Raw genomic sequence first — 27,336 nt, 5'->3', positions numbered from 1 at the left:
CACCGCAACTGCTTGTAATGATTGGTTGCCTTTGGGGAGACACAGAAACTTTGAAAATATTTAAAGCTTCCGGCAATGAGGGACATGTTGTGCACAACTGTTCCTTGTACCACTGCACTTGGTCCTTCAAGAAAAGGCGGCAAGAGGGGTTCCCGCCCATTCTGTGCGGTCTAGGGGTAGCAGGGGGACCCGGGGCCCGCGTCTTCCGCCTGCGCACCCGGAACGCGCCCGGCTCGCGGAGCCCGCCAAGCCCGCCAAGCCCGCCAAGCCCGCCAAGCCCGCCCAGCGCGGCTCTCGTCCCGCGCCCGCCCCTCGCTTCTTCCCATTGGTTGAGCGCTACCGCATCGTGTCCAATCGCAGCGCTTTGCGCCAAATTTGAATCGCTGTTTTCTTTTGAATCGGGAGAAGGCGGCACAGCGTTCTGCGCCTGCGCCGCCAACGCAGCGCACCTCAGGGACACAGCTGGGTGGGCCACCCGGTCAGTGGGGAGGGCGACGGCGGGGGGAGCGGGGACTGCGGCCGCAGCGGAGGTGGACGCGGGCCTGCGGGCTGCGTGCCCGACCGGGGAGCGCGGGGCGGGCGGTGGGCGCAAGTAGACGCGTTGCGGGATCCTCACCGCGCGGGCCGGGGCAGCGCCCAGACAGGCGGCGGACGCCCGGGAGGCTGAGCGGGGACTCGGCCTGGGTGAGTCGGGGCACCAGGGGGCGGCGGCCGCGGAGACCCCTCCGGGCTTGGGCTCCGGGTTCTCGGGGCGCGGGACTCCCGGGCGACGGGACCGTCTCAGGGTTGCGTCCCGGCGGCGAGTCCAGGGGGCGCTGCGGACCGGAGGGCGCCCGTGGGGGCGGCCGGGACTCCCCGGCTGTCAGACGGGGTCGGGGCGGGGGTCGGCGGCCTCGGCGCATTGCACCGGCGGCCGTGGCCGGCCACCCTCGGGTGCCTGGCTTCTGGGCTCTTTGCTTTCAAAGACACGCCCGCCCCCAACCCGCCCGCGTTTTCTGTTTTCGTTCTTTGATGCAGCGCGCGTTCCCGCGGCGGGAGACGCGCTCGGGAGTTCGCTGCTGCCCGGCTCTTCCGCACGGAGGGTCCTCGCCGCGCTGTTCGGAAAATGGGCCCCGCGGGACGCCTGGTGACCATCAAGAGGAGCGGGGGGGACGGCGCCCACTTCCCGCTGAGCCTGAGCACCTGCCTGTTTGGGAGGTGAGACCCGCGCACGCGCGGACGGCGGAGCCGGTCCCGGAGCAACGGACCCGGGACAGCGCCCCGGCTGGGTCGTGTCGCCTCGGCGGCGCGGTTCATCAATGTGCTAAGTGGGGCTCTTGTCGGCTTGGTAGCAGGTTTAGGTGGAGGAAAGCGGAGATGGCGCCGCGTCCGGGGTCAGGTCAGGCGTCGCTAGCAGAGGGCTGGTGCCTCTGAAACCCCTGCGACGCGGACGGGCGCACTGCGGCGCAGAGGAAGCAGGGAGGGAGGTGCCTGTGGGGCTTGCTGACCTTTGGGGGGAATTGAAAATGGGAGCCCCCCCCCCCCGCTAGTGTTTTGAGAACTTATCCTCTCGTGGTGCCTTCCTGGGTCGGTGGTGGCCATCACTGTGGTCCCCTGTGACCGGCGACGCTATTAATCGCCCCCTTGTTAGTTGCTAATACGCTCCTGTTTAGACGAATAATAGGTCGCTCTCTCCCCGGGGGCCCCGCGCAGTGCCAGCTTGACCCCCCTGCAGCCCACGCCGGGTGCCGCCGGGTTCCACGCCACCTTGGCCTCTCCGGCTTGTCTGCCCCACTAACGAGCTCCCGAGGACAGGACTGTTGGTTAGTGATTCCGTCCTCAGTGTGCGGTGGGGACCCGGCGTGCACGACCAGTACTCAGCGCTGGGGCTGCAGAACCGGAGTCAGTTCGCCTCCGTGGCTCTGGGGTGAGGGCCGGGGGGCCCCTGGGGAGGCATTTCTGCGTCCCAGCGTGGGAGGCTCAGGCCCCTGGCGTCGGTGAGCCGAGATCAGGGGCGCTGCTGCTCATCCCGCAAGGCACAGGACAGTCCCCTCTGTAAACAGTTGTGTGGCCCAGGTTACCAGCACTCATCTGTACTGATCCGAGTTGGCGGGCTCCTGCCAAACAATTTCTCCGTTCTGATGAGAGGGTATCTCTCTTGCTGGAATGTTCTACCTAAAAATCAAATTCTCTTCGTTGATGTAAAGTAGCTATTCACTTCCCATAGCTTCTTTTCTAAAGAAACAAAAGTATAAAAACACGTCGGTATCAGATGGCAGTAGTTGTGCTTATTCTACCGCAGTGATTAGGCGATTGTGCAAGACCTGTAACTTAGAAACCCACTAATGCGTTGGTCCCAGGACGTGGGTGGGAAGAGAGGCTTGGACTCCGGAGGTGCCTGCTGAGAGCAGAGATGGAAGTGTAGCATTGTTCCAACTCATAAGCCCACGGGGTGGGGGGGGGGGGTGGGGGTGGTAATGGGAACACCCGGGGCGCCTCACCAAGGCCCCTGGTGGGTTTGGGAGGTCTCCCTTCCTGCACTTCCTGCTGGGCTTAGCTGTCTTGTGAAAAGACCAGTGGAGTCTAGATATTTTTTTATTTGCCACTTGTAGACTAGTATTTTTAGGGATAGACTTGTGAATCTGTCAGTTAAAGGAGTGTAGTTATTTTATTTTATTTATTTATTTTTAGAGAGAGGGGAAGGTAGGAAGAAGGTGAGGGAGAGAAACATCACTGTGTGGTTGCCTCTCACATGGCCCCCACTGGGGACCTGGCCCACAACCCAGGCACGTGCCCTGACTGGGAATTGAAGTCACGACCCTTTGGTTTGCAGCCCGTGCTCAATCCACTGACCCACACCAGCCAGGGCTAATGGAATATAGTTTTAAAACAATAAAAATGCTAAACAAGTAATAGCATTTACTGTTTTTTCAGGCAGATGACAGATGTGCATAAATCACTCAATCTTTGAAGAACACCATGGTATAAGGTGCTGGTGTGATTCTCTCTTTGTATTTAAAGAAACTGAGGCACAGAGAGAGTGAGGTGCTGGCATCAAATACAGCATTTTGGGGGGCGATTAAACCTCAGCCCCGGCTGGGGTGGCTCAGTGGATCGAGTGCTGGCTTGCACATCAGCGTCGTCGGTCGGATTCCCAGTCAGGGCACAGGCCTGGGTTTCCAGCCAGGCCCCCAGTAGGGGGCACGTGAGAGGCAACCACATATTGATGTTTCTCTCCTTGTCACCCTCTCCCACCCCTCTCTAAAAAATAAACTCTTAAAACAACTTAAAAACCTTAAACTATATATAACATTACAAATGAACCTACATGAACCTTTCTGTTGAAAAACATTAGAGTATTAATAGTAATTCTTATTCTGCAAGCTGATTTAAAATATTCCTTCAGTTGGGTCTTAGAAGCCTAGAATTTTTAGTGAAAGGCAAGTCAATGTCATATAGTAATGTTGTAATTATTTTTCAGTGCTCTGAGTTTTAAAGATTTAAAGTACTTGCTTATACAATACTTGTAAAAATTATTAGCAAAATTCAGAGCTGATTGACATCACCCAGTTGGTTATGCTGTTATGCTTACAGGTCCAACGTACAGTCCAGTGCTGTGCTGTTTTATTTTGAAATATCGATGTAATTTTTTTAATGTAAGAATGTAAAAAAATCTCCATTTTTTCCGATGAAGGGGCGTTGAATGTGACATCCGCATCCAGCTTCCTGTTGTATCCAGGCAGCACTGCAAAATTGAAGTCCACGAGCAGAAGGTCAGTGGGTTTGGGAAGACTGATTTTTAAAGAGCATTCAGCTCTTACCACCTAGGTATTACCTATTTCCCCGTTTCTCTGCTTGCAGGCGGTTTTGTTCAATTTCAGTTCCGCAAATCCAACACAGGTGAACGGATCTGTCATCGACGGACCCGTGCAGCTGAAACACGGTGACGTGATCACTGTCATTGACCGCTCTTTCAGGTCAGTGGGAATCACAGGCCTCCTGACTCCCCCAGACCGGCCTTGCAGGCCCCCTGTGGTTCTTCAGTGCGGGTGAATGTCAGCAGGTCTGAGACTGTCATTCTCCACACCAACCCCCAACTCGAGATGGGGCGGACACACAGGGCCTACACGATCCCGGTAAAGGGTTTGCATCCCCAAAGTGGGTCTGAGGGGGGCCGGTCCCACGGGAGTTTTAGTTTGTTGGGTTGAGAAACTGCACACTTGTTTAGTTTATTATTTTAAACTAAAATATACTGGTCAGGAAAGGCTCAAAATGAGATGAGGCGAATAGCCCTGGGATCCTCATGCCTTATGGGCTAAATGGAGTCCCCTCCCCCACAAATCCGTGTGTTGAAGTCCTAATCCCCAGGGTAGTCCTAACCTCAAAATGACTATTTGGAGACAGGGCTGCTAAAGAGACGAGTAGGTTAAACTGCAACCTGCACTACAGGCCCGAATCCAATCTGACTGGTGTCCTCCGGTGAGGACATGAGGACCCAGAGAGAACCGGGCGCACAGGTACTCAGGGACAACTCGGTGTGCAGGTGGCAAAGGGCAACCATAGCCAGGCGAGAAGCAAGGCCCAGAGGAAACCAACCCTGCTGACACCTTGACCTTGGACTTCCAGCCTCCAGAACTGTGAGAAATAAGTTGTTGAAGCCACCCAGTGGGTGGTGTTTTGTTATAGAAGCTCTAGCAAACTAATCCACCACCAAAGGCATAATTAGAACGTTTCCAGAAGCTTCTTTCATGTGTTTTCTAAAATCACTGCTTCTTTCTCTCACCAAGTAAAACACTAGCGTGGCTTTCTGATCGCATGAGACTCTGGGGTTTACTGCCTGAGCCTGCGCCCTGACCCCTCGGTTCTGCCTGTGAGACCCCGTCAGTCTGTGATAACGGGGTGTGCCTGGGACTGACTCTGCTCCCTTGGTGGCGAGGTTCTTCTCACCACAGGGACAGCCTTCTCCCTGCATTATATGGTCGGTTAGGTACACAGCCACGCACAACTGCTTCTTCCTCTCTGCGGGGACAGGGGAGTGACTTCCAGTTTCTGAGTTTGCCTTGTGGTCAGATATGGTTTTCACTGCTCTGCATGTTTGAAAACAAGGTGCCCTCTGCAGCTCTGGGTGTTCTGTCCCTGGCCATCGGGTTCACGTCTCCCGCACCAGAGTCACCGTATTCCGCCCTGGTTCTTGTTCCGCCAGGGATGTTAACATCCTACATTGAGGGTGGGATTTTTTTGTCTGTGTGTGTGTGTGTGTGTGTGTGTGTGTGTATTTGTTTAGTTCTGTTAGTTTTCTTTCTATACCGGAGACTCTATTGAAGTTCAGGATGATCCAGTGGATGAAGTTCTATCATTTATCCTTTTGACGTGTTCTATGCCTTTAAAAATGCTTTTGATGAGGATTTCGGGTGTAATTTTTTCTATCACATATGTCCAACTTTTTGTAATCCTTGAGGCTTAGGGTAACGCTGGGAACCGACTGTTAGGTGCACTTGTTTCTAATTGAGTCGTCATCTGGCTGGAGGGACTTTCGGACATCGGAAAATGCTCGGTCTCTGAGGACAGTTACCGTCCCCTGTCTGATGTCAGGGCGGCCCCACCAGCCCTCTACTCGTTGCTGTCTGCAGGAATATCTTTTTTGCGCTCTTTTCTGTCATCCTGTCTGTGGTTTTGAATCACTTTTTCATTTGTTTTGCTGAGTGGGACTCTGCCTTCCTCACGGCCTTCATGAAAGAGTCTCTGCTCTACCATCTGACCATCCAAGTCGTTTCTTTCTTTGTGCTTTTCATGAATTTGCTTCATTATTAAAGGGTATTTTTATTGAATAGGAGGGAGGAAGTATTTGACATAGAAGGAGACAGGAAATACTTCCTCAGAGTGAGGTTCTGTTCAATTTCATTGATGATTGAACACCTCCAACGAACGATGAATAGGAAATGGGTCTTAGGCGTAGATCTAGAACCCTGCCCTGTGAGTTCAGTCCCAGACACCGAGCCACTTCAGGTGGCATCTAAATTCAACTTGGCCCTGGCTGGTGTGGCTCAGTGCATCAAACACTGGACTGCAGAGCAAAGGGTCGCAGGTTCAGTTCCCAGTCGGGGCACATGCCGGATTGTGGGCCAGGTCCCCAGTAGGGGGCACATGAGAGGCAACCATGCATTGAGGTTTCTTTCCTTCTCTTTCTCCCTTCCCATCTCTCTAAAAATAAATAAAGTCTTTAAAAAACAAAAATAAATTCAAATCAGGCCACTTCACTGTGTGCCCAGGTTCTCTCTGCATTTTAAAAGGTTGATCCTTGGGGTTTGTGAGAACCACTATACGTCTTGCTAGATGCCTCTCATCTTCATGAGCGGCCTGTGTTTGTTCACATGCAGATGGACTGAGTGGGGAACCGAAGGGATCAGAGCGATCTTAAGTTAGAGCCCAGCTCTGTGGTCTCTGCAGGAAGTGGGGGGGGGGGGTTCGGGCCCCTGACACCCCCGAGCTCCCTGGTTGGCTGCCACCCCAGCAGTTGGTTCCCATGAACGTAAACCAGCAAGTGTCCACTTCTGTTCTCACTGCAGTAAGTCTGCACAGAGGAGGTGCTTGGGGAGCGTGAAGCCCGCAGGCTGGTCAGTGTTAAGAAATTAATTTGGGCCCCCAACCCCCACACAGGTGTTCCGAAAAAACTTGAGGCACCTTGTCTTAGTTCCTTTCAGTAAAAAGCACTTTCGTGGCTCTAAATTTATTTCCAGGAATAAATTTATTTATTTTTTGACTTATTTTTTAAGAGATTCTATTTATTTATTTTTAGAGAGGGGCGAGGGATAGAGAAAGAGGGAGAGACACATCAATGTGTAGATGCCTCTTGTGCACCTCCTAATGGGGACCTGGCCCACAACCCAGGCATGTGCCCTGACTGGGAATCGAACTGGCGACTCTTGGGTTCCTAGGCTGGGACTCAGTCCCCTGAGCCACGCCAGCCAGGGTGGGAATAAGGTGACATCTTGAAGACAACGTGAGGTCTGTTCCTTGCCCCTTGGGTATTGCTCAGACACGCAGGCTTTGCTGTCAGTTACAGATCGGTGATCTGAACCGAGTTGGCATTCTGTGCACCTCAGGTATGAAGACGACCGTCATCAGAGTGGAAGCACGTCCGCTGAGTCTCCAGGACGAAGGCATGGACAGGTGATGGGGGTCTCAGCACACCTTGGGTTCTGATTCTTGGGCGTGAAGAGAGGCGATCACGTGTGAGCGCACTGACGAACAGTTCTGTGCAAGGGAGGGTGACTTAGCAGTTAGAGCAGAAAAGTGTCACCAAGGCGGTAACACAAGTTGAACTTAGATTAAAGTAACTTAGAGCTGTACGTCCTTTTTTTATTCAAAACTAGACCTCTGAGTTAGTCTTCCCGGCTTGGCCCAAAGGCTCTGGGGCTGCTCAGGGTCCAACTCACAAACCTTTGGCAAGAACAGCCACAGGGCAGAGAGCAGTTCAGAACGGCCTGCTCCGGGGGCTCATGGGTGGCCTGTCACCGCCCTCTGCCACTCCTGTCCCTGTGCAGTGGTTACATCACGTCAGGGTTGGAGTCCCACGGCTCGTTCCCTGTTTTGGTGGACAGGTGACCCATGACCCCAGAAGGGAATTACTGCCCTCAGTCATGTGGCAGAGTCTTATTACTTGTGTCTGTCAGTGCAGGAAACATACTCCAAGTGGTACAGCTTATTGAAGCATAGTTCTGGGCCCATCCTTGGAGATTTAGTGGGACCGGAGAGTGTAAGGCACATCCTCAGAATTTCGCTTTTGGTGGAGCTACCCACGCTCATCCAGGATCGGGTTGGGGTTGTTGGGGTCTTATTACAGGCACCCCCAAAGTTAGCAACAGGCACTTTGAGGAAGATGTCTACCGCAGAGGCGTGACCTTAGTGTTGACGCCACGGCGTGTTGGCTTTGGGGGGAAGGCTAGGTTTTGAGATATCCCACCCACCTGCCATCGTTCTGATTTGTTAGTAGGTGGGAGGGAACCACCCAACGAGAGGGCTCCATGGTCTATGGACTCTTTATTATCTGGATGGGACAGAGTGCTAAAATTGAATATTTAGAACATACTGTAGCGATTCGTACATATTTTAATATATCACTTAATTTTTATTGTTTAGTCCTGTCTCGGTCAACTTCTGGCTGGAAATTAGAAGCCGATGCTTCCATGTGACGTTTGAGAAGCAAGGTGTTAGATAGATACCAAGAACTTGGGAACTGATTTTAAAAGTTAAATTATTTGCCTTTGGATGTATTTTGTAGATCCCCTCTTCACCCCCCCAAATTATTCACTTGCTATATTTCTTCTTTGGAGAAACATCACTGGACTTTTCTATCTTAAATACGCGCTGCTGTGGGCCTGTCCTCAGCCCTGAAACATTCCCTGTGACACACTGGGGCAGCGCTGCCTCCGCGGACAGCGCCATGGTGCCCTGCGGTGTCGGCCCTGACTTCTGGGCCCTGACACACCCAGGAGTCTGCCAGCCAAGAGCACATGTGCGGAGTTCCCCCAGAGGTCCCTCAGCCAGTTCCCGAGGAAACCTAGTCTGAAGTCAGTAACTCGGGGCCTTTGCTAGGTTCTCTGGTACAGCCTGTAGGTGAGGTTTCACTTTAACGTCCTCCAAGGATGAAGAGAGAAGTTGGAGGAAGGCATTACAGCTCACTGAGGTTCAGCTTCAGGTTTGCTTCTTATGCGTCACTGTATTTGTATTCAGAGCACTGGCCCCTGCATGTCTGGGGCTTATTTCTCAAAGTCTCTAAGAGTTACATAAGGACAGCTGGAAAGAAGATTGCCAGTAGGTAGGACATTTTCACAAATTGGACCGTTGGTTCCAGAAAAGGTGCTAAATCAACTGTTCATTCTCCGCCAATTCACAGGCTCCACGTCGGGTCTCCAGGTCGAGCTCCTCTTCGGACCCCGGTTAGTAGTGTTTCGTTTTATTTCAGATCCTGCAAGGTCAGTTCTCGGGGCGGGGTGGGGGGGGACAGGATCACGGGGTTCTAGGTCCGGGCCCACGGGAGTAGACAAACATGAGCAACCCCCTGAGTTAAGGCTCAGCCCGAGTGGTGTGGTGCCCCGTGCTCACTGGAGAGTGCGCACACATGAGTAACTGTCTTGCTCCTCCAGTGTCCGCTTAATTCTGAGCAGATGAGTAGCATTTGATACCTCGGATTGCTTACAGGGGACTGATGTGTTGCTTTCTCTGCATCATAATCCTAGTATCAGAATACGGTTATTACACATTTGGGGCATTCAGGAACTTGTAGCCTAAGGGAAAATTTCAGTTATGAAACAGTTTTAAGTTTTCAAGACTCCCCGTATTAATCACTGAGAAAGCCTTGAACTTGTTTCTTATTTCCAAACTCACTGTCAAGATGGTGAAGTTGAAGGTCATGGTGCTGCCCGCTCCCCTCTCACTGAGGAAGGTGTTTCAGAAGAGTCCCTGGCCCACACGGAGGGTGTCCGGGCGGCCCGTGCCGTCCCTCACAGCTCCTCCAGAGTCCCTGCTGCCAGGAGCCCCGCTAATGGGCGTCGCTCAGATTTCCTCGGAGATGACCGCGGAAACACGGCGGGTCCCCTGGCCGGGAGCCCTGGGCAGGGTTCCCGTGGAACCTTAGTGAGCAGGAATGCAGGACCTGAGTCTGTCCCCTCTCCGTGGTGTCTCGAGAGGGGTGGAGAGAAGGACTCTCCCTTTAGGAAGCTTTACGAGTCCATGAAGGAAAAGTTAGATGTGAAATCAGAAAAAGAGAATGTTCTACAGAACCGTAGAAAATCAGGGTCCCGGAGTCATTGTGCAGGCGACTCTGAAAGTGTTGGTGGTACATGGGGTGAGACACCACTACAGGGCTCCCCCAAGTCTCGGCGGAAGTCCTGGCTGGGCTCCCAAACAAAGGCTGTCCCCGCTCTGGGACAGCGAGAGGAAGAGAGAACGGGTGAGGGGCCTGGTCCCACTCTTGAGGCCTCTGCGAGTCCCAGCGTCCCCCCCATGGACACGATGAGAGGCAGTACCCCTGGCCGGGGCTCACAGCGAAATTCCTTGCGGAAGCGCCGGAGCGGAGGTGGGAGTGGTGTCCATGGGGCTGAGCCCGTGAACCCAGAGCAGACTGCACTGTGTACTCCGAAGGAGCCCTTCCCTGAGCACGGAACGCCCACTGGAGGTGAAAGTGCTCACAGCTTCGGAGACACGCCAGAGAAAATCTTTTCCAGAAAGAGGCGGAGCAGCCTCCCTCCAAAGGTCGACATTCCTGCTACAGAAACAGAAATTACAAAGCCCGCGGTGCTCACCCCTCTGCTGGTCCACGTGGAGAGGAAGGTTCCAGGCAGTTCTCTCGGGCCGCCCCAGCTGATGGGCGCAGCAGCTGCCTCCCCTGGCCTCAGTCCCACTGATGTCAGCAACTGGGATGAGTCCATTCGTAAGTTTACTTTCCTTTAAGGTCATTTTCCCCCAAAGGCCCCATGTATCTCCATGTGCGAATGACTTCACAAGCCCTCCTTGACCTCCATGACTTCACAAGACGACCTTTATTACAAGAATGGTGCGCTCTGTGGCAGAGAAGCCAGGACTAAGGGCCCCAGACAGCGGCGTTCATTGTCCACGGTGGGAGCTTTGTCCTGAGACCCAGTGGTCACTGCAGGGAGCGGTGGCAGGGCAGGCGGTTAGAGAAGGGTGTAGCCGGGGCTCCGCGGTGCTGCGAACACTTTCATCCGATCGTCCCGTTCCGGCCACAGCAACATAGAAAGAAGAGCGGGCACAACCTCTGCCGGGCCTGTGTCCTGTGAGTTGGACCTTCTGAGTCAGGGAAGTCCCTTGGAAGTGTCATTACAGGACTGCCCTCGGGTACTTAACACTGTTCTCAGCATCCCCTACACGCCGTTCTTTAGGAGACAGGGCACTGTCCCCAAGGGTGTGCATGTTGGGCGCTGTTTTGTGGGCTTCAAAGATAGTCATGCTTGAGTGCCCATGGGCCAGGCGGGGCCATCTCCATTTTGTGGAGGCAGCACCCGCATGCCCTGCAGTGAGTGGCAGACGTGGTGGCTCCCAGGTGCCTGTCCTTTATCGGGCTCTCAGGATCAGATGCAGCCCCCTGACTATTTTCCCGGGGCATGTTGTGGGTACAGTGCGGTTCTCTGTCATGGGGCCTGTACAGTCAGTCCTGGTGTCCCTGAGTGTCACGACAGGCTTGTCACTCACAAGGGATCGACGTGGGCCAGGGGTTTATAAAGATGTGTCATTGGGGTAGTGTCGTGTGCATGGCCTTTGAGAACCCCCTGCAGAGCTTCCAGCTCATTCTGCTCCCCGGGCAGGTCTAGGCGAGGCCCAAGTATGTGTCTTTGGGGAAAACTTGCTCGGGTCGGCGCTAAAGCGTCCGTCTCTGCAGCCCCTGTCCCTGCAGTGAAGCCTCTGCGTCCCCGTAGGACATGCCAGCATTTTAAAGGGCGTCTCTGCTGTCCAGCTGGGATGGGCATGTTGGTGGTTTGCCCCTGACCTGTCACGAGCTCTGGAAGCAGCTTTTGCTCCTGCAGCCTCACGGGAGGAGGAGGGTGCAGGGTGCACATCCGGGGCCATGACCTGTGCCATCAGTGTGTCTTTAACGGTGACCGGAAACTCATCTGTGGGCTTCCATGGTGACGGTCTCTGCCCCCTTCCCTGTTTGTGTCTCTACTTCAGATGAGATGGAGGGGGTGCCCTTGAAGACAAGGCGGGTCTCCTTCGGGGGCCACCTGAGACCTGAATTATTTGATGAAAACTTACCTCCTAATACACCTCTCAAGAGAGGAGAAACACCCATGAAGAGGAGGTCTCTTGTGACCCACGCTCCAGCTGTCCTCAAGAAAATCATCAAGGTACGTGCCACCGCCTGAAGGCCCGTGTCCTGGGTGTGTCTGCCAGCTCCTCACAGGAGCAGAAGTACACCAGGACTGTTCTCTTCCTAGTATAAAGAAACAACAAAAAGTGTAAATGGGCTCATTCCCCTGGGGGTTGGGAGAGGAACGCCTGGGTTTCGAACCTCTGCTGGAAGGTGGCTGAGCCCAAGTGAGTCCTTGGGACCCTTTCTGCCCAGGCCCCCGCCCACCTTTGAGGGCTAGAGTGCCACTCTGGGGTTGCAGCAACAAGCACCAGCTGATAAAAATCTGGGGACGTCATGACACATGACGACAATAAAGTGGTTGTTTTTCTTTTAGATGTATGAGGTGGAAGGGAAATCTTGCGTGGCAGCGCACCCACCACCTTCCCCGCCAGCTGCTGAGGATTTTTAATCAGCTCCCCTCGGCTGTGCTGTCCGGGTGTTAGATCTGGGGGAAGGTGTGGCGCCGCGTCTCACCTCCGGCAGAGGCGGGGCTGGCTTCCGTTGCCTTTCATACCTAAGGGCATGTGAGGTGTGTCTGGCCTGCTTGCCTTACATACTGACCCCCCAGAAGTGAGCGACCCCTGTTTCCTGCACGGAGATGCGGTCACACACGCCCCAACAGGTTTGCTTGGGTTCAAGCCAGAGCCCTCGCTTCTCCACAGGCAGTTTCCTCCACCCTCCACCTAGAATACCTTAGTTAAGGCTTGTCTGCTGCATGTTTGCTTTCTTTCCTAAAGTGATGGGCACAGACGCCCACACCTGACTTGCACTCAATTGGACAGTGGTGGAAATGGTCCTGTGCTTCAAAATTTGCGCAGCTAAAATCCTTCATGTGTGTCCACATCCAGCTTTATAGGAAATTTTCGAGCATTTGGGAGTGGTCCAGAATCTCCCACAATGACCACTGGACACCCTACAACGAGTCTAAGTTTTGGGTTTGTCGTAGGTTTTCCGCACTTCAGAACAGCTGAGACCCTTAACCGGGTGGGGCTTTCACGGTCACTTTGGAGGTGGGATTTTGTGGTAAGCTTTCTCAGGAACATTTGGTCTTCTCAGGGACAGCCTCAGGAGTCAGGAAAAGAAGGTTCTTCAGAGGTCCGTCTGGAAGCAACCACACAAAACATGTTTGTGAGCTCCCCAGCTTGCCATCCTACGAAATCATCTTCAGTGGCAAATGACGGTCGCCGAAGGTCATCCAAGGCACCAGCCTCAAGTGGCAGCCAGTCGCCACCTCAGACAGAGGTTCCTAAGAGGAGCGGGAGGAGGAGCAGCGGCGCACCTTCCCGGGGGGCTCCCTCAGGTCGGGGCCAGCAGGGCCTCCTGCAGGTGATTCAGTCCCGGAGAAGGAGCGGCGCCTCGGAGGCCAATTTGATCGGTGAGTGTCATGTTCACAGGGGTGTTTTCAGGTGGATTTCCTCACTAACACTCGTTTGCAGAAGCTTCAGCATCTTTTCCTTTCGACAGTGGCAAAGTCGTGGGCAGACATAGTAAAGCTCAGCGCCAAACAGACGCAAGCTAAGGCCGTGAAACACGGTCCTCCGAGACGGCCGAGCAAGAGGCAGAGGAGGGCCAACACCCCAAAGGTATGTGTTCCGCCCTGAGTCGCGTGGAAGTGCATAGTGTTCCTTAAAGTGACCTTAAGTGTGGACCTGACGCTCTGTGCCCTCCGGCCTTTTTTCCCAGAAGCCCACAGGCCGTGTGTACGAGTTCAGTACAGGCCACGCCAACTCTCCCTGCACCATTGTAGTAGGGAAAGCCCACGTGCAGAAGGTGGCCGCGCCCGCTCGGCCCTACAGAATGCCGAACAACTTCGTGTTCAACAAGAAAATCGACTTCAGCGAAGACCTTTCAGGTGAAAACACAACCTTGGCTCCTGAGAACCACAGTCCTTAGATCCGTGGGGATGTGGAAGGGTGTTTATCTGCTGTGAGGGGGACTGCAGGCCAGACAATGCGGTCACTTTCCTGGGGTCATCATGACCTAGGTGGGAAAGGTTCACCGGGGAGTAGGGACAGGCCCCCAGCACGGTGGGGGTCAGGCGTCCTGCGTAAAGCAGGTGTGAACGATAGGTGCGCGCACCTTCACTCCGGAGAACAGCACCGGTGTCGGAAGCCGGGGGCTACTCTGTGGGGGGAAGGCAGACTCGCTCTAATCGCTCCAGAGTTAGAGCAGCTGGTTTGAGCCGTATTCTGCTTCAAGATTTCCTTTTCTTCCATGTTGCCTAACTTTTTCATGAATCAGCGGTCTGTGAAGAGTTCCCGCTCAGCATTGCTGATGTTCATGCGTAGATGAAATCACCGAGCCCGTGTTACTGTGCCCGTTAGAAGAGCGGGGACGGCTGTAGCGGACTCGGGCCATGGCAAAACCAGGGTCAGGTTTCAGGCCTCCGAGCCGGGCCAGCAGTTCCCACTTTGGACACTTGTGAAGGGGGACAAGACTTGAGCCTGCTTGGTGGGATCTTGTATCTATTGCGGGCAAATGTTAACACAGGTGTTTCCTGCACCTAAGCCGTCTAGTGTCTAGTGTGCCCTCCGATTAGAGTCACACTGCGGCATTGCGCCTGGCCTTTAGAAAAATACACCCAACATGCAGAGCGGTGGGAACAGCAGTGACAGTGCCACGCTCCATGAGTAAACACTGCTGAACCTCCACCCCCATGTGCAGGCGTGTGTGCCTGCGCAGCCCTGTGAACCGGGTGCACATGCGTGTTCTGGTGTGTCTTATGAAGCAGTGACAACACACTTTACACACACTCTGGAGAAAAAGTCAATGAATATTATATGTATTCGGTGGGACAGTGGGTTTACTCAGCCTTCCTCTAAGACGGGCTGCTAGAGAGTCACCAGCACGCGCCCCTGGTGTAACTTCCACGTCAAAGCACCAGCGCGAGCGGCAGCCCGAGTCCTGGGTGTTCCAAGGAGGCCCGACGGGGCAGGCAGGTTCCTGCGTGAGCTGGCTGTTGGCTGGGCTGCGGCCTTCCGCACGGCTGCTCCAACACAGTTTGCGGGCGGGCACTGGGCAGTGGTTTGACCCACCGATGGCAGAGTGAGAAAAGGAAGGAGAACATGAGATAATGAGCTTTTTAGAAAGTTAAGTCTTCCATTTGAAGGACCGTATGTTGTTTTCTTCCCCCCTGAGATTATATTAATCCTCCTATTTGGTGTTAAAATGAAAAAAATACTGATATTATGACTTGGCAGTATGAAATATAGGCATCCTGTATCATTTTAAACATTTGGGGACATTTCATTTGTACATAAAGTTCAGAGCTGTGTACCTGAACACTTTGAAGGCAGTACAAGGCTACCAGCTCTCCGGATGCCTGCCCAGAGGATGGGCACGGGGGCTGCCCATGTCCTCCAGCCAGAGCTCCCCTCTGGGCAGGACACTGGGAGACCGAGACAGCCACCTGTTTATTTACAAGGGAAAAGGCAAAGCAGAGGACACATAACTTCTAATATCCCGTTCATTGCCCTCTGTTCTCAAAATGGGTTCATGGTTAATTCACCACCCTCCCCTCCGAGACCGCTCCCCCAGGAGTCCTAGGCAGTGAGTCTCAGGCTGTATGTGGGGACTGAAATGGCTGTTGGCGTAGAGGAGCCGTATGTTAACTGCTTTTCCACTATTTTCATGTGATAGGGCTCACGGAAATGTTCAAGACCCCAGCGAAAGAGAAGCCAAAGAAGATGAGCTTACGTCTCACCGCTTTTTCAAACTCAGAGGGTGTGTTCGGAAAACAGTTTCAAGTACCCGAGGCTGAGGAAAAACCTCAGCTCTGCACCCCAGCGAAGTTCGGTGGGTTCCCTTTGTTTTCTGGTGTGTCAGGGTCTGTACCGGAGCTGTGGGCGGTGGTGGTGGAGGTGGTGGTGGTGTTTTAACGCCAGGGGCGGTGTTCTTTCTCTGCAGCAGACACTCTGATAAAATGCCACTTGTAGATCCTCTATTGTGTTGTTTTCAGCAGTTGAACTAGCATTGCTATTTAGTGACTTGAGTAAAAAGGAATATTCCTTTAATAATCAATATGTGTACACTTTTTAAAATTGATTTCAGAGAGGGGGGGAGGGAAAGAGAGAGAAACAATTTGTTGTTCCACTTATTGATGCATTCATCGGTTGCTTCTTGTATGTGCCCTGACAGTGGATCGAACTGGCAATCTTGGCATATGGGGACAATGCTTTAACCAACTGAGCTACCTGGCCAGGGCTGTGTGTGCTTTTGCCTCTTTATTTATTATGAAGAAGTAATAAACCAAGAAGTGTAACGATCTCTCATCATACTTCTAAGTAAATTATTTGAACTCAAAATGACTGCAGATTACCAAAGAGAAAGATAGCAGAGTGGACACGGTGCCGTTCTCCCTACTACTCTTTGTAGGGGGGAGTGTGCTCCAGGGGGAGTGTGAGGTGAGAGAGCCGAGTCCTTCCTACTCTCCAGTTTGGTAAAAGTTTGTATTGTAGTGTGAACACCTGGCTACACTGAAGATGCTTCATACAGCTAAAAGGTAGACATGCCTGGTGTGACAGGGACACTGTGGTGTACGTGTGAGCCACATGATTGCGTCAGTGGTTCAAAAGAAGGAACAGCTTTTTCTCACGTTTGAAGAAAACAACTGGCTGTGTGCAGATCACTGATATATGGCAGGGTAGCCAGCCTTCAGGGGACCCTTGTTTAGGACCTTTGTTCACTAAGTCCTGTGGACTCCAGCCACCTATACACGGTCCCACTCTAATACCAAGCGACATCATCCTTCAGTGTGCACAGTTCACAGGTCAGAAAGGTGTATGGCACAACTGCAAGACTCGCGTTGTTGGTGAGGGGAGGGGGAGGGCGAGTTACTGCCTATTATACAATATTTCATGAGGACAAAATACCAAGTTGGCACAACACAGTGAAGAGAATTTTCTTACTGTGTATGCTTTTACTTCTTATAGGAGAGAGTGTGTTCCCCAGTGCTGAGAATGCACCAGAAGAGCCATCGGATAAAAAGTCTGCAAGCCCAGCTCTGAGAAAAGAGCGTATGCCAGTAAATGAAAACATGTTGACTCCACCATCTGAGACAGAGCCTTCGAGGGCAGCCTCCAGGGTGAAGAAGTCCAGGAGGTCTGTGGGGCTCAGAAATACCCAGGAGTCAGGTACAGAGTGTGAAAAGGAAGACCCAGAGTTTGCTACTATTGAGAGCATCTTGGGAAGATGCCTGAGAACGTCACCAGCACAGGAACAGCTGCTAGAGGGAGAGATGGAGGGGAGCGAAAGAGCCTTTGCAACGTGTAAGAGAAACTTTGAATCAAAGGAAAATTCTGAAAAGAGGGTAGTTATGAGGAGATCAAGAACACCTTCAGAGCTCAAATGTGCACAAAGAACAGATGTAATCACCACAAAGAGATTGCAAGAGACAGAATCCAAGGAAGGCCTGGTGGGCATCCACTGTTTTCTCCAAACCCCAGGTTGTGCCGAGGCACCAGTGGGTATGGAGAACAAAGCCACAATGAGGTGCTGCAGGTCTCCAACACCAGAACCAGTCAGCACACTGAGCAAGACGAACGTATGGATGAAGACGCCTTCCCAGAGAGTGAGTGCAGAAGCTCCCCCGGTACTGAGGAAGCCCACACAAACCCCAGGGGACACAGAGCACACACACAAAGAAGCAGCAGGTGGTGATGAAAGCATGAAGGCGTCAAAGAAATTTCCAGAACAGCAACAGCACTCAGCAGATCATGTAACTGGAAGTAGGAGAAGGACAAGAACACCCAAGAAAAAGGCTCAACCCGTAGAAGACCTTGCTGACTTCAAAGATCTCTTCCAAACTCCAAATCACACAGATGAACCAATGACTGATTACAAAATCATGAAAATGCCCAGCAAATCTCCAAAACCAGAACCAATCAGCACACCAACGAGCACAAAGAGACGTCTCAGGACACCTCTAGGGAAAGTGGACATGGAGGAAGAGCTCTCAGCCCTCAGGGAGTCTACACCAACTCCAGGGGAAACCACACACTCTCCTAGAGATCCAGAAGGTGATGCTGAAGATATCATGGCATTGAAGGGCACTCCAGAACAGAAACTGGACTCAGCTGAACATGCAACTGGAAGCAGAAGAAGGTCAAGAACACCCAAGAGGAAGGTTGAACCCACAGAAGACCTGACTGGCTTCAAAGATCTCTTCCAAACACCAAATCATGTTTTGGAAACAGTGACTAATGACGAAACTACCAAGGTACCCAGCAAATCTCCAAAACCAGAACCAGTCGGCACACTGAGCAAGATGAATGTATGGATCAAAACACCTTCCCAGAGAGTGAGTGCAGAAGCTCCCTCCATGCTCAGGAAGCTCATACAAACCCCAGGGGACACAAAGCACACACACAAAGAAGCAGTAGGTGGTGATGAAAGCATGAAATCAAACAAATTTTCAGATCAGCAACAGGACTTAGCAGAGCATGTAGCCAGAAGCAGAAGAAGGTCAAGAACACTCAAGAAAAAGGCCCAAAGTGTAGAAGACCTGACCGGCTTCAAAGAGCTATTCCAAACACCCAATCATATAGTAGAGCCAGTGACTGATGACAAAATCATGAAAATACCCAGCAAATCTCCGAAACCAGAACCAATCAGCACACCAACCAGCACAAAGAGACGTCTCAGGACACCTCTAGGGAAAGTGGACGTGGAGGAAGAGCTCTCGGCCCTCGTGGAGCCCACACCAACAGCAGGTGAAACCACACATTCTCCTGGTGAACCAGGAAGTGAGGAAGATATCAGGGCATCGAAAGGAACTCCAGAACAGAAACAGGGCTCAGCTGAACCTGTACCTGGAAGGAGGAGGAGGTCAAGAACACCCAAGAAGAAAGTCCAACCCACAGAAGACCTGACTGGCTTCAAAGATCTCTTCCAAACACCGAATCACACAGATGAACCAATGACTGATGACAAAACCTTGAAAATATCCAGCAAATCTCCAAGTCCAGAACCTATTGGCACACCAACCAGCACAAAAAGACGTCTCAGGACACCTCTGGGGAAAGTGGACTTAGAAGAGTTCTCAGGCCCTAGGAAGCCGACACAAACATCAGGAAATATTACATGCTCACTCAGACACCCAGGTGATGCTGAAGATATCAGGGCATTGAAGGTAACTCTAGACCAGAAAAAAGGCTTAGCGGAACATGTAATTGGAAGCAGAAGGAGGTCAAGAACACCCAAGAGGGAAGTCCAACTCATGGAAGACCTGACCAGCTTCAAAGATCTCTTCCAAACACCCAATCATGTCGTGGAAACAGTGACTAATGACGAAACTACCAAGGTACCCAGCAAATCTCCAAAACCAGAAGGAATCAGCACACCAACCAGCACAAAGAGACATCTCAGGACACCTCTGGAGAAAGTGGACTTAGAAGAAGCGTTCTTGGCCCTCGGGGAGCCCACACAAACATCAGTGGAAACCACACACTCTCCTGGAGATCCAGAAGGTGATGCTGAAGATATCAGGGCATTGCAGGTCACTGCAGAACAGAAACTGGACTCAGCTGAACATGTAACTAGAAGCAGAAGAAGGTCAAGAACACCCAAGAGGAAGGTTGAACCCACAGAAGACCTGACTGGCTTCAAAGAGCTTTTCCAAACCCCAAATCACATAGATGAACCAATGACTGATGACAAAACCATGAAAATACCCAGCAAATCTCCAAAACCAGAACCAGTCAGCACACCAACCAGCACAAAGAGACGTCTCAGGACACCTCTGGGGAAAGTGGATGTGGAGGAAGCGCTCTCGGCCCTCGGAGAGCCCACACCAACAGCAGGGGAAACCACACATTCTCCTGGTGAACCAGGAGGTAAGGAAGGTATCAGGGCATCGAAAGGAACTCCAGAACAGAAACAGGGCTCAGCCGAACCTATAACTAGAAGGAGGAGTAGGTCAAGAACACCCAAGAGAGAAGTCCAACTCACGGAAGACCTGACTGGCTTCAGAGATCTCTTCCAAACACCCAATCATATAGTAGAACCCAAGACTGACAACAAAACCATGAAAACATTCAGCAAATCTCCCAAACCAGAACCAGTCAGCAGACCATCCAGCACAAAGAGACGTCTCAGGACACCTCTGGGGAAAGTGGACGTGAAAGAAGAGCTCTCAGCCCTCAGGGAGTCTACACCAACTCCAGGGGAAACCACACACTCTCCTGGAGATCCAGAAGGTGATGCTGAAGATATCATGGCATTGAAGGGCACTCCAGAACAGAAACTGGACTCAGCTGAACATGTAACTGGAAGCAGAAGAAGGTCAAGAACACCCAAGAGGAAGGTTGAACCCACAGAAGACCTGACCGGCTTCAAAGAGCTCTTCCAAACCCCACATCACACAGATGAACCAATGACTGATGACAAAACCATGAAAATACCCAGCAAATCTCCAAAACCAGAACCAGTCAGCACACCAACCAGCACAAAGAGACATCTCAGGACACCTCTGGGGAAAGTGGATGTGGAGGAAGAGCTCTCAGCCCTCAGGGAGTCTACACCAACAGCAGGGGAAACCACACACTCTCCTGGAGATCTAGAAGGTGATACTGAAGATACCAGGGCATTGAAGGGCACTCGAGAACAGAAACGGGACTCAGCTGAACATGCAACTGGAAGCAGAAGAAGGTCAAGAACACCCAAGAGGAAGGTTGAACCCACAGAAGACCTGACTGGCTTCAAAGAGCTCTTCCAAACACCCAATCATATAGTAGAACCCAAGACTGACAACAAAACCATGAAAATACCCAGCAAATCTCCCAAACCAGAACCAGTCAGCAGACCATCCAGCACAAAGAGGCGTCTCAGGACAATTCTGGGGAAAGTGGACGTAGAGGAAGAGCTCTCGGCCCTTGGGGAACCCACACCAACAGCAGGGGAAACCATACATTCTCCTGGTGAACCAGGAGGTGAGGAAGATATCAGGGCATTGAAAGGAACTCCAGAACAAAAATGGGACTCAGCTGAACATGTAACTGGAAGGAGGAGGAGGTCAAGAACACCCAAGAAGAAAGTCCAACCCACAGAAGACCTGACTGGCTTCAAAGAGCTCTTCCAAACCCCAAATCACACAGATGAACCAATGACTGATGACAAAACCATGAAAATACCCAGCAAATCTCCAAATCCAGAACCAATCAGCACACCAACCAGCACAAAGAGACATCTCAGGACACCTCTGGGGAAAGTGGATGTGGAGGAAGAGCTCTCAGCCCTCAGGGAGTCTACACCAACTCCAGGGAAAACCACACACTCTCCTGGAGATCCAGAAGGTGATTCTGAAGATATCAGGGCATTGAAGGGCACTCCAGAACAGAAACGGGACTCAGCTGAACACGTAAGTGGAATCAGAGGGAAGTCAAGAACAGCCACAAGAGTGAATCAACCTATAGAAGACCTGACTGGCTTCAAAGAGCTTTTCCAAACACCAAGATACACAGTAGAATCAATGAGTGAGGACAAAGCCACCAAAATGCCCTGCAACTCTGCACAAGCAAAACCAGCTGTCATGCCAACTGACAGAAACAGGCAGCTCAAGGCACCTCCAGGGAAAGCAGTAATGAAGGGTGAGCTCTCAGTCCTCCGGGGTTCCACTCGGACATTGAAGAAAATCACACGGTCTCACAGAGAACCGCAGGGTGGGGATGACGATATGGAATTATTTAAGGAATCTCGAGAACAGAAACTGCTCCCTGAAGAAAATGTAACTGCAGGCAAGAGGAGGCTGAGAACACATAAGGAAGAGGCCCAGTTTCCAGCAGACCCGGCCAGCCTTGAGCTCTTGCAAATACCAAGTCACACAGAGGACCCAGTGGCTGTTGCCAACAGCACTGAAATGTGTTCCGGATCCCCACAGGCAGAAGCTGTTGTTATGCCACCAAGGACTAGGAGACAGCTCAAGGCACCTCCAGGGACGATGGCAGTGCAGGAAGAGTCCTCGGCCTTCAGGAGGCCCAGAGGTGCATCGGGGAAAACCACAAGATCACACAGAGAACCAGAGGGAGCAGATAAGGATATGAAATTGTTTAAGGAACCTTCAGAACAGAAACTTCTCCCTGCAGAAAATGTAACAGCAAGCAAGAGGAGGCTGAGAACACGTAAGGAAAAGGCCCAGTTTCCAGCAGACCCAGCCAGCCTTAAAGAGCTCCTGCAAGTACCAAACCACACAGAGGACCCAGTGGCTGTTGCCCACAGCACTGAAATGCCCTCTGGATCCCCACAGGCAGAAGTGGTCATCATGCCAGCAAGGACTAGGAGACAGCTCAAGGCACCTCCAGGAGCGGTGGCAGTGCAGGGGGAGCCCTCAGCCCTCAGGAGGCCCAGAGGGACATCTGGGAGAGCAACGAGGTTTCACGGAGAGCCTGTAGACGGTGCCAAAGACATTCAAGTGTGCAAGGGACCTCCAAAGCGGGAGCCAGGCCCTGTGGGAAACACTGTGGGCAGCGAACGCCTGCTAAGATCAAGGAAGGCAAAGGCCCAGCCCCTGCACAGCCCGGCCAATAGCAAACAGCTCCTCCAAAGCCCAGCTGAAGACAAGGAACTGGGCACAGACACTGCGGGCGTTATGAGAACTTCAACACAAACACCAGACCAGAGCAAACCTGTAACAACGTCCAGAAGAGCCCTTAGGGCCCTGAACATGAAGCCCACAGAAGAGCTGGTGGACAGCAGGGGCCCTGTAAAATCACAAAGTGAGAGCAGCGCCGCCCTGTCCCCCAAGAGGAAGCGTGAAGATGGGAGCTGCATGGGCCCCGGGAGGCTGCGCCCCAGGACTCGCGCCCAGGACACTGCAGAGGAGGAGCCGCAGCGGAAGAGACAGCGGACAGCCCCCAGAGAGCAGCGTGCGCCCCCGGAGCTGAAGAAGAGACAGAGAGTTTTGAGAGAAGACATTGAACCTGTGGACAACCTGCCCAGCGCCAACAGGAAAACAAAAAATAAGGGCCGAAAAGAAGACGTGACCTCCCCAAACAAGGTGATGGTGGCTGTTACAGTCATTGTCTTTTTGGATGGGCATCCCTCAGTCCGTTTGCTGTGTGGTGTAGGTTGTACGGAACCCGCGGGTGTTTGTGGGAGCCCCTTCCTGAAGGGGTTTGCCGTCCAGGCCGAGTCGCCACAGACACCAGTGAAGAGGCCCGGGGGGATTCAAGGAGACATTGGGCTAGTTTGGGGAAATAACTGGCCAAAATGGTCACTGCAGGTTTTCACAGATCTGACAGGCCACCCACTTAGTCTGCTGTTGGGGGCAGCGGGGTCCTGAGCACGTGACCATCAGCTGCTGAGATGGTTCCATAGTGCGGCTGGTTCCCACTGTGGCGAGAGGCTTGCAGACCCAGAAGCAGAAGCTTGTGCCCTGTGCTAGCACTTGTTGCTTCACTGTGTGGACTGGGGGGGTGTGTGCAGTGCCCCAGAGCTTCTTAGGAGCACAGCTAACATGCAGGACTCGGGCTGAGAGGCCCACTGAAGTCCTTGTTCACCGCTGCTCAGCAGAGGCAGTGATCTCTCTGGGAACACAGTGACTCAGGTTACAGGTGTCTGAGAGAATGAACCCCCGCAAGAGGTTCGAGTGAGTTCTCCTTCGGGTTCATGTTTGATTTTTTCTCCACATTGGGTTTTCAGATTTGCCTTACTTACTAATGGTATTTTGCGGATGTCTTTTGTGTTTTTTAGGAAGTGTCTCTGTGCTCCAGTCTCCCAAGTAAAACCAAGGCAGCAGGGCAAAAGCCTGAGCTGCTTATATCAGCAGGAAAGGTTCAAAGAAAGCAGGATGAAAAGAAGCCTGTGAAATCCTCCCAAGAGGTGGAGATTCAAAACCTGGAAGGTGGAGCCCAGAATTCTGCTCCTGGGGTCAAAGTGCACAAGAGGAGAATGTCCCCGAGACCTGGAAGGCGGGGTAAGGTGCCCGTGCCTGGTGGAGCCGAGGAGAAAGCACTGGCGAGCAGCGTGGAGACCCACAGGAAGGCTCGGGAGGAGAAAGAAGGAGCCCTATGTTCAGGCTTCATATGCTTGCGATCCAGAAAGGTGACGGTCCCTCCTACAGGGGACACTTCGGAGAGTCCGTCCAAACAGAGAGTGACGCGGAGTGCCAAGAGACCTGTGCAAGACGCAGACAAGGCAAGTGGCTTACTGTTTTGCTTCCCAATAAGCAGAGAGTGTTTCCAGGTGCTTTTGCCTCATGTTACAGAAGCAGAGGAGACACGCTGCACAAGGTAACAGGCTCCCAGTTAGGCAGCGGGGCGCCTGCACACACACTTGTGTCTGTGGCTGCACCCGGTGACATCTGCCAGGGGTTCCCACTGCAGCAACAAACTCGTACGGAGATGCCAGTCAGGAACCACGGGGACGTCACGCAGCCGGTGCTTCCGGCTGCTCCTTCTGGTCCCACCCGGTGCTCACGTCACAGGCAGAGGCCTGCGGCCTCCGGCCAGTTCTGCTGAGGTGACTGAGGCTGCCGGGTGGGCCCCCGGGGTGTTCCAGGGGTTCCTTCGGAAAGCCAGGGTGAAGCCCAGTGGGGTGTGCCTCTGCTCTTAGGGTCCCAGGTCAGTTGGAAGTGCTGTGTCCTGTCACCCTCCCGAGTCAGATGCCATCTAGGTTAAAGGACAGTAAGTGCCGCTAAGGTCGTGTCAAATTCAGCAGCCCGTGGGCTACCTGTCACTTGAGTAAGTCCACGGAGGCCCGGTGCAGTTCCATCAGCGTCCTCTCAGGAGCATTTGGCTCTACCAGTTTAAAAGAAAGAGTCCCAGAAGGTCCCTGTCTGTGTTGGGGACACGCCTGTTTGCCAAGGCGCAGGTAGAGACACTGTGACCCCTGTGGTGAACGAGCCGCAGGACACAGCCGGGTGCTGCGCTGCCAGCCACTGAGGCCCTGCCAAGGCCCACCCACGTCCAAGGTGGCTTCGAAGTCCTGCCCCACTGGTGTCATAGGGACCAGGACAGAGCCACCGACGGGCCAGCGAAGACAGGGCACGTGTCTGCCCGCGTGCTTGCCCTTCCCTTCCATCTCTGACACAGCCCCCACTTGACCTTAGGAGGGAGAATGCAGCCCCATCTAGCCTGAGAACTCGCTCAGGTGCGGGGCACTCGGGCCACACCGATGAGGGGCCCCTTCAGGCGGTGCTCAGGCGTTCCAGGTCACTGGCACCCCCCTCAGGGTTCTTAATTCTTGCCTTGTGTTTTTCTGACCCTCCCCCACCCCCACCTTAAGGATCACTTGATGGAGTTCTTGGTGGGAAGTGCTCGCCCCACCTCACGATGCGCTCTTCCCGACCACGGGCCGTGGGGTTGGGGGCTGGGAGCTGGGAGCTCAGGCTCCTGGCCGCTCGCCTGGAAGCGCAGCAGGGACACCCGGCTTCGGGCACCACTCTGAAAAGGCGTCCTCTGCATTGCTTGTTAGATACTAGGGTGGACCTCTCTCTCTTAAGGGTTCACACAGCAGATGGCTGGGGTCACACCCCGTAGTGCTGAGCTGAGTGACGGTCCCCTTCACACACAGTTGGGGGAGGTCCTGCTCACAAGATTCGGAATATGTTACCCTGGCACACATTTGATTTTACTTTCCTGAGTAGTATTTTTTAACTAGTAAAGCTCTGTGTATTTGTTTGGAAATTCTTTTAATTATGTATTACCTTAAAAATAGGTCACAAATGTTTTACTAAAGAATCACATATTTCAGTTTATAAAGCCAAATAGTCAAAACAGTTTAAGGACCAAAATAACATTCTCAGGCAGCCTCACCCGGGGGGTGGGGGTGCGGGGCTGGTTTGGGCGGGCCAATCAGAGTTGGCTGCAAAGATTGTCGTTTTAAATGACTTGAGTTGTATTTTTCTTCCCAAACAGGAGAATGAGAACAAGTGTGTCAAGAAAACGAGAACCAGGAGTCATCGGGGACAGTGAAGACATTTAGCTGAGATGTGTAAGGGGGAGAAGAAGCAGTACATTCATTTTTGTGACAAGTCTTCATACAGTATTTGCTGGGCATTTGAAAGTGAATTCTGTAAATAATGTTTTTCAGGTGTTTAAGGAAGAACGCTTTTAACAATTTCTGGCTCTGCAAGGTCTGTTCAGGCCCCCGTGGGGGGTGCGAAGGAGATGCCCTCTGCGCTGAAATGACAAAAACCAAAGACAGCTCGGAGTGGGGTTGGGGCCACTGTGGGGCCTTGGGCTTGGCGCCACGAGGCCCTGGAGCAGATCCCTGAGATCCGCCGCCTGGGCTCTGGCACTTGCATTGGAAATGCCCCTGTGTTTGTCTGTGTCCCCATCAGAACCCCGGAGGCGGGCCCCGCCCTCATGTCCCCACACTGGGCAGCAGGCCCTGGGAAACACTGGGAGCGGGTCACGGATAGGGTCCCGGTGATGCGGGTAACGCACGGGCAGTGGTGGAGGTGCGCGGCCCCTGCTCTGGGGCTGCTGGGGCTGCCCAGGACAGTCCCGTCGTCGGGGACTTCCATCTAAGCGACTACAAGTGACTTGGAGGATGGCTTGTGACCCCCCCCTTCAGGGTACAGGGGTCACTACAGTGGAAGGCTTGCCTTTTTCACTTGATGAGATTTATTTGCCTAAACTCTGCTGTCCTCTGAGAAGGGCCCCACCCACCTGCCAGGGCGCAGCTGGGTTCCAAGCTGCATGTACACGCCTCTTGGCTTCTCTGCTTTGGCGTCATTCACCTTTTCCAAGCATCCCCTGGCCCACCTGTGCTTTTCTGACTGCGCCTGTCTGCCTACTCAGTGCCCTGCACCCACCACGTACAGGAAGTGACAGCCGCCCTAACGCAGGGCCTTTCTCAGCCTGGGCACGAGGCCCTGCCCCAGAGGCCTATGCTTCCCCCTTGCCCCCGCCCCCACCAGCCCGCACCTCTTAGCCCCATTTTAAGCTTATACTTTCTTGTCTCAGGCCTGATGCACATCTGTTGCGTGTCTCCCTTTTTATGTTCCACTGTGTCCTGTCCCTCTGTGTCCCCTCAATCAGAAAATAGCACACCTTCCATCCAGTCACCCATCTGGACCCCGCCCCATTCACCTGCCTGGCCAGGCTACGGTGAGCATGAAGACAGAAGGTGGCCGACCCGTGTCTGGTGCACTGAGTAAGGCTCACACGAAAATAAACATTTGTGAAGGAGTTTGGGTGCATCTGTCTTGATCAGTGTTTGCTCCTGGAGCCTGGGCTGCCATGGGGCAGCTCTGAGTACATACGGCCCTACATGAGTGACAGGCCGAGGGAAGGCCAAGGCAGGGCTGTGTGTCCGGGTTGATGACAGTCAGCTGGGTGGAGAGGCAGAGTGGCCTCAGCAGAAAGGTACTGACTTGGGGAGTCACAACTGTGTCATTCTGGTGAGCCAAGTTCAAAACAGGCTTCCTGAGATTGAGCTGTGCAGACTGGGGCACAATCTCGAAGCCGTGCCCAGAAAAGTTGCCCTTTTGCTGCGTGCCTGCAGACTGGAAAGTGCTCGTTAATGGAACCTCCAGGTTCAATGCTAGC

General features: G+C 53.1%; 1 protein-coding gene across 4 annotated transcripts; it reads left to right on the top strand.

Moving 5' to 3' along the window:
- The first annotated feature begins 529 nt into the window (after positions 1-529).
- On the top strand, positions 530-26,051 carry MKI67 (marker of proliferation Ki-67). 4 transcript variants are annotated; one of them, XM_037051208.1, is made up of 23 exons: positions 530-684; positions 1,018-1,197; positions 3,674-3,752; positions 3,841-3,956; positions 7,083-7,149; positions 8,876-8,918; positions 9,374-10,411; positions 11,668-11,843; positions 12,905-13,223; positions 13,313-13,431; positions 13,532-13,700; positions 15,488-15,643; positions 16,780-17,347; positions 18,077-18,536; positions 19,050-19,055; positions 19,995-20,439; positions 20,803-21,484; positions 21,848-22,160; positions 22,200-22,838; positions 23,534-23,977; positions 25,699-25,774; positions 25,874-25,998; positions 26,038-26,051. In XM_037051208.1, exons 2-21 carry the CDS (start codon positions 1,106-1,108, stop codon positions 25,753-25,755), a joined length of 5,988 nt encoding a protein of 1,995 aa, XP_036907103.1. In that variant the 5' UTR covers positions 530-684; positions 1,018-1,105; the 3' UTR covers positions 25,756-25,774; positions 25,874-25,998; positions 26,038-26,051. The 4 variants fall into 4 exon arrangements, with proteins under 4 accessions (XP_036907103.1, XP_036907101.1, XP_036907102.1 ...); XM_037051206.1 differs by having other exon boundaries at positions 531-684; positions 21,848-22,838; XM_037051207.1 differs by having other exon boundaries at positions 531-684; positions 19,995-20,665; positions 21,029-21,484; positions 21,848-22,838.
- Positions 26,052-27,336: the final 1,285 nt, after the last annotated feature.

This window comes from Sturnira hondurensis, unplaced genomic scaffold (assembly GCF_014824575.4).
Source record: "Sturnira hondurensis isolate 20B ecotype Veracruz unplaced genomic scaffold, ASM1482457v3 Scaffold0007208, whole genome shotgun sequence".
Classification (NCBI taxonomy): Eukaryota; Metazoa; Chordata; class Mammalia; order Chiroptera; family Phyllostomidae; genus Sturnira; species Sturnira hondurensis.
Note: the sequence above shows the minus strand (reverse complement) of the source record. Positions and strands in the feature narration are given on the sequence as shown.

Excerpts from the sequence above, each read along its gene's own strand:
- MKI67 (XM_037051206.1), top strand. The coding sequence starts at position 1,106 with ATGGGCCCCGCGGGACGCCTGGTGACCATCAAGAGGAGCGGGGGGGAC. Across the intron at positions 8,919-9,373 it reads GAGCTCCTCTTCGGACCCCG|ATGGTGAAGTTGAAGGTCAT; the intron begins GTTAGTAGTGTT and ends CTCACTGTCAAG. Across the intron at positions 13,701-15,487 it reads CTTCAGCGAAGACCTTTCAG|GGCTCACGGAAATGTTCAAG; the intron begins GTGAAAACACAA and ends TTCATGTGATAG.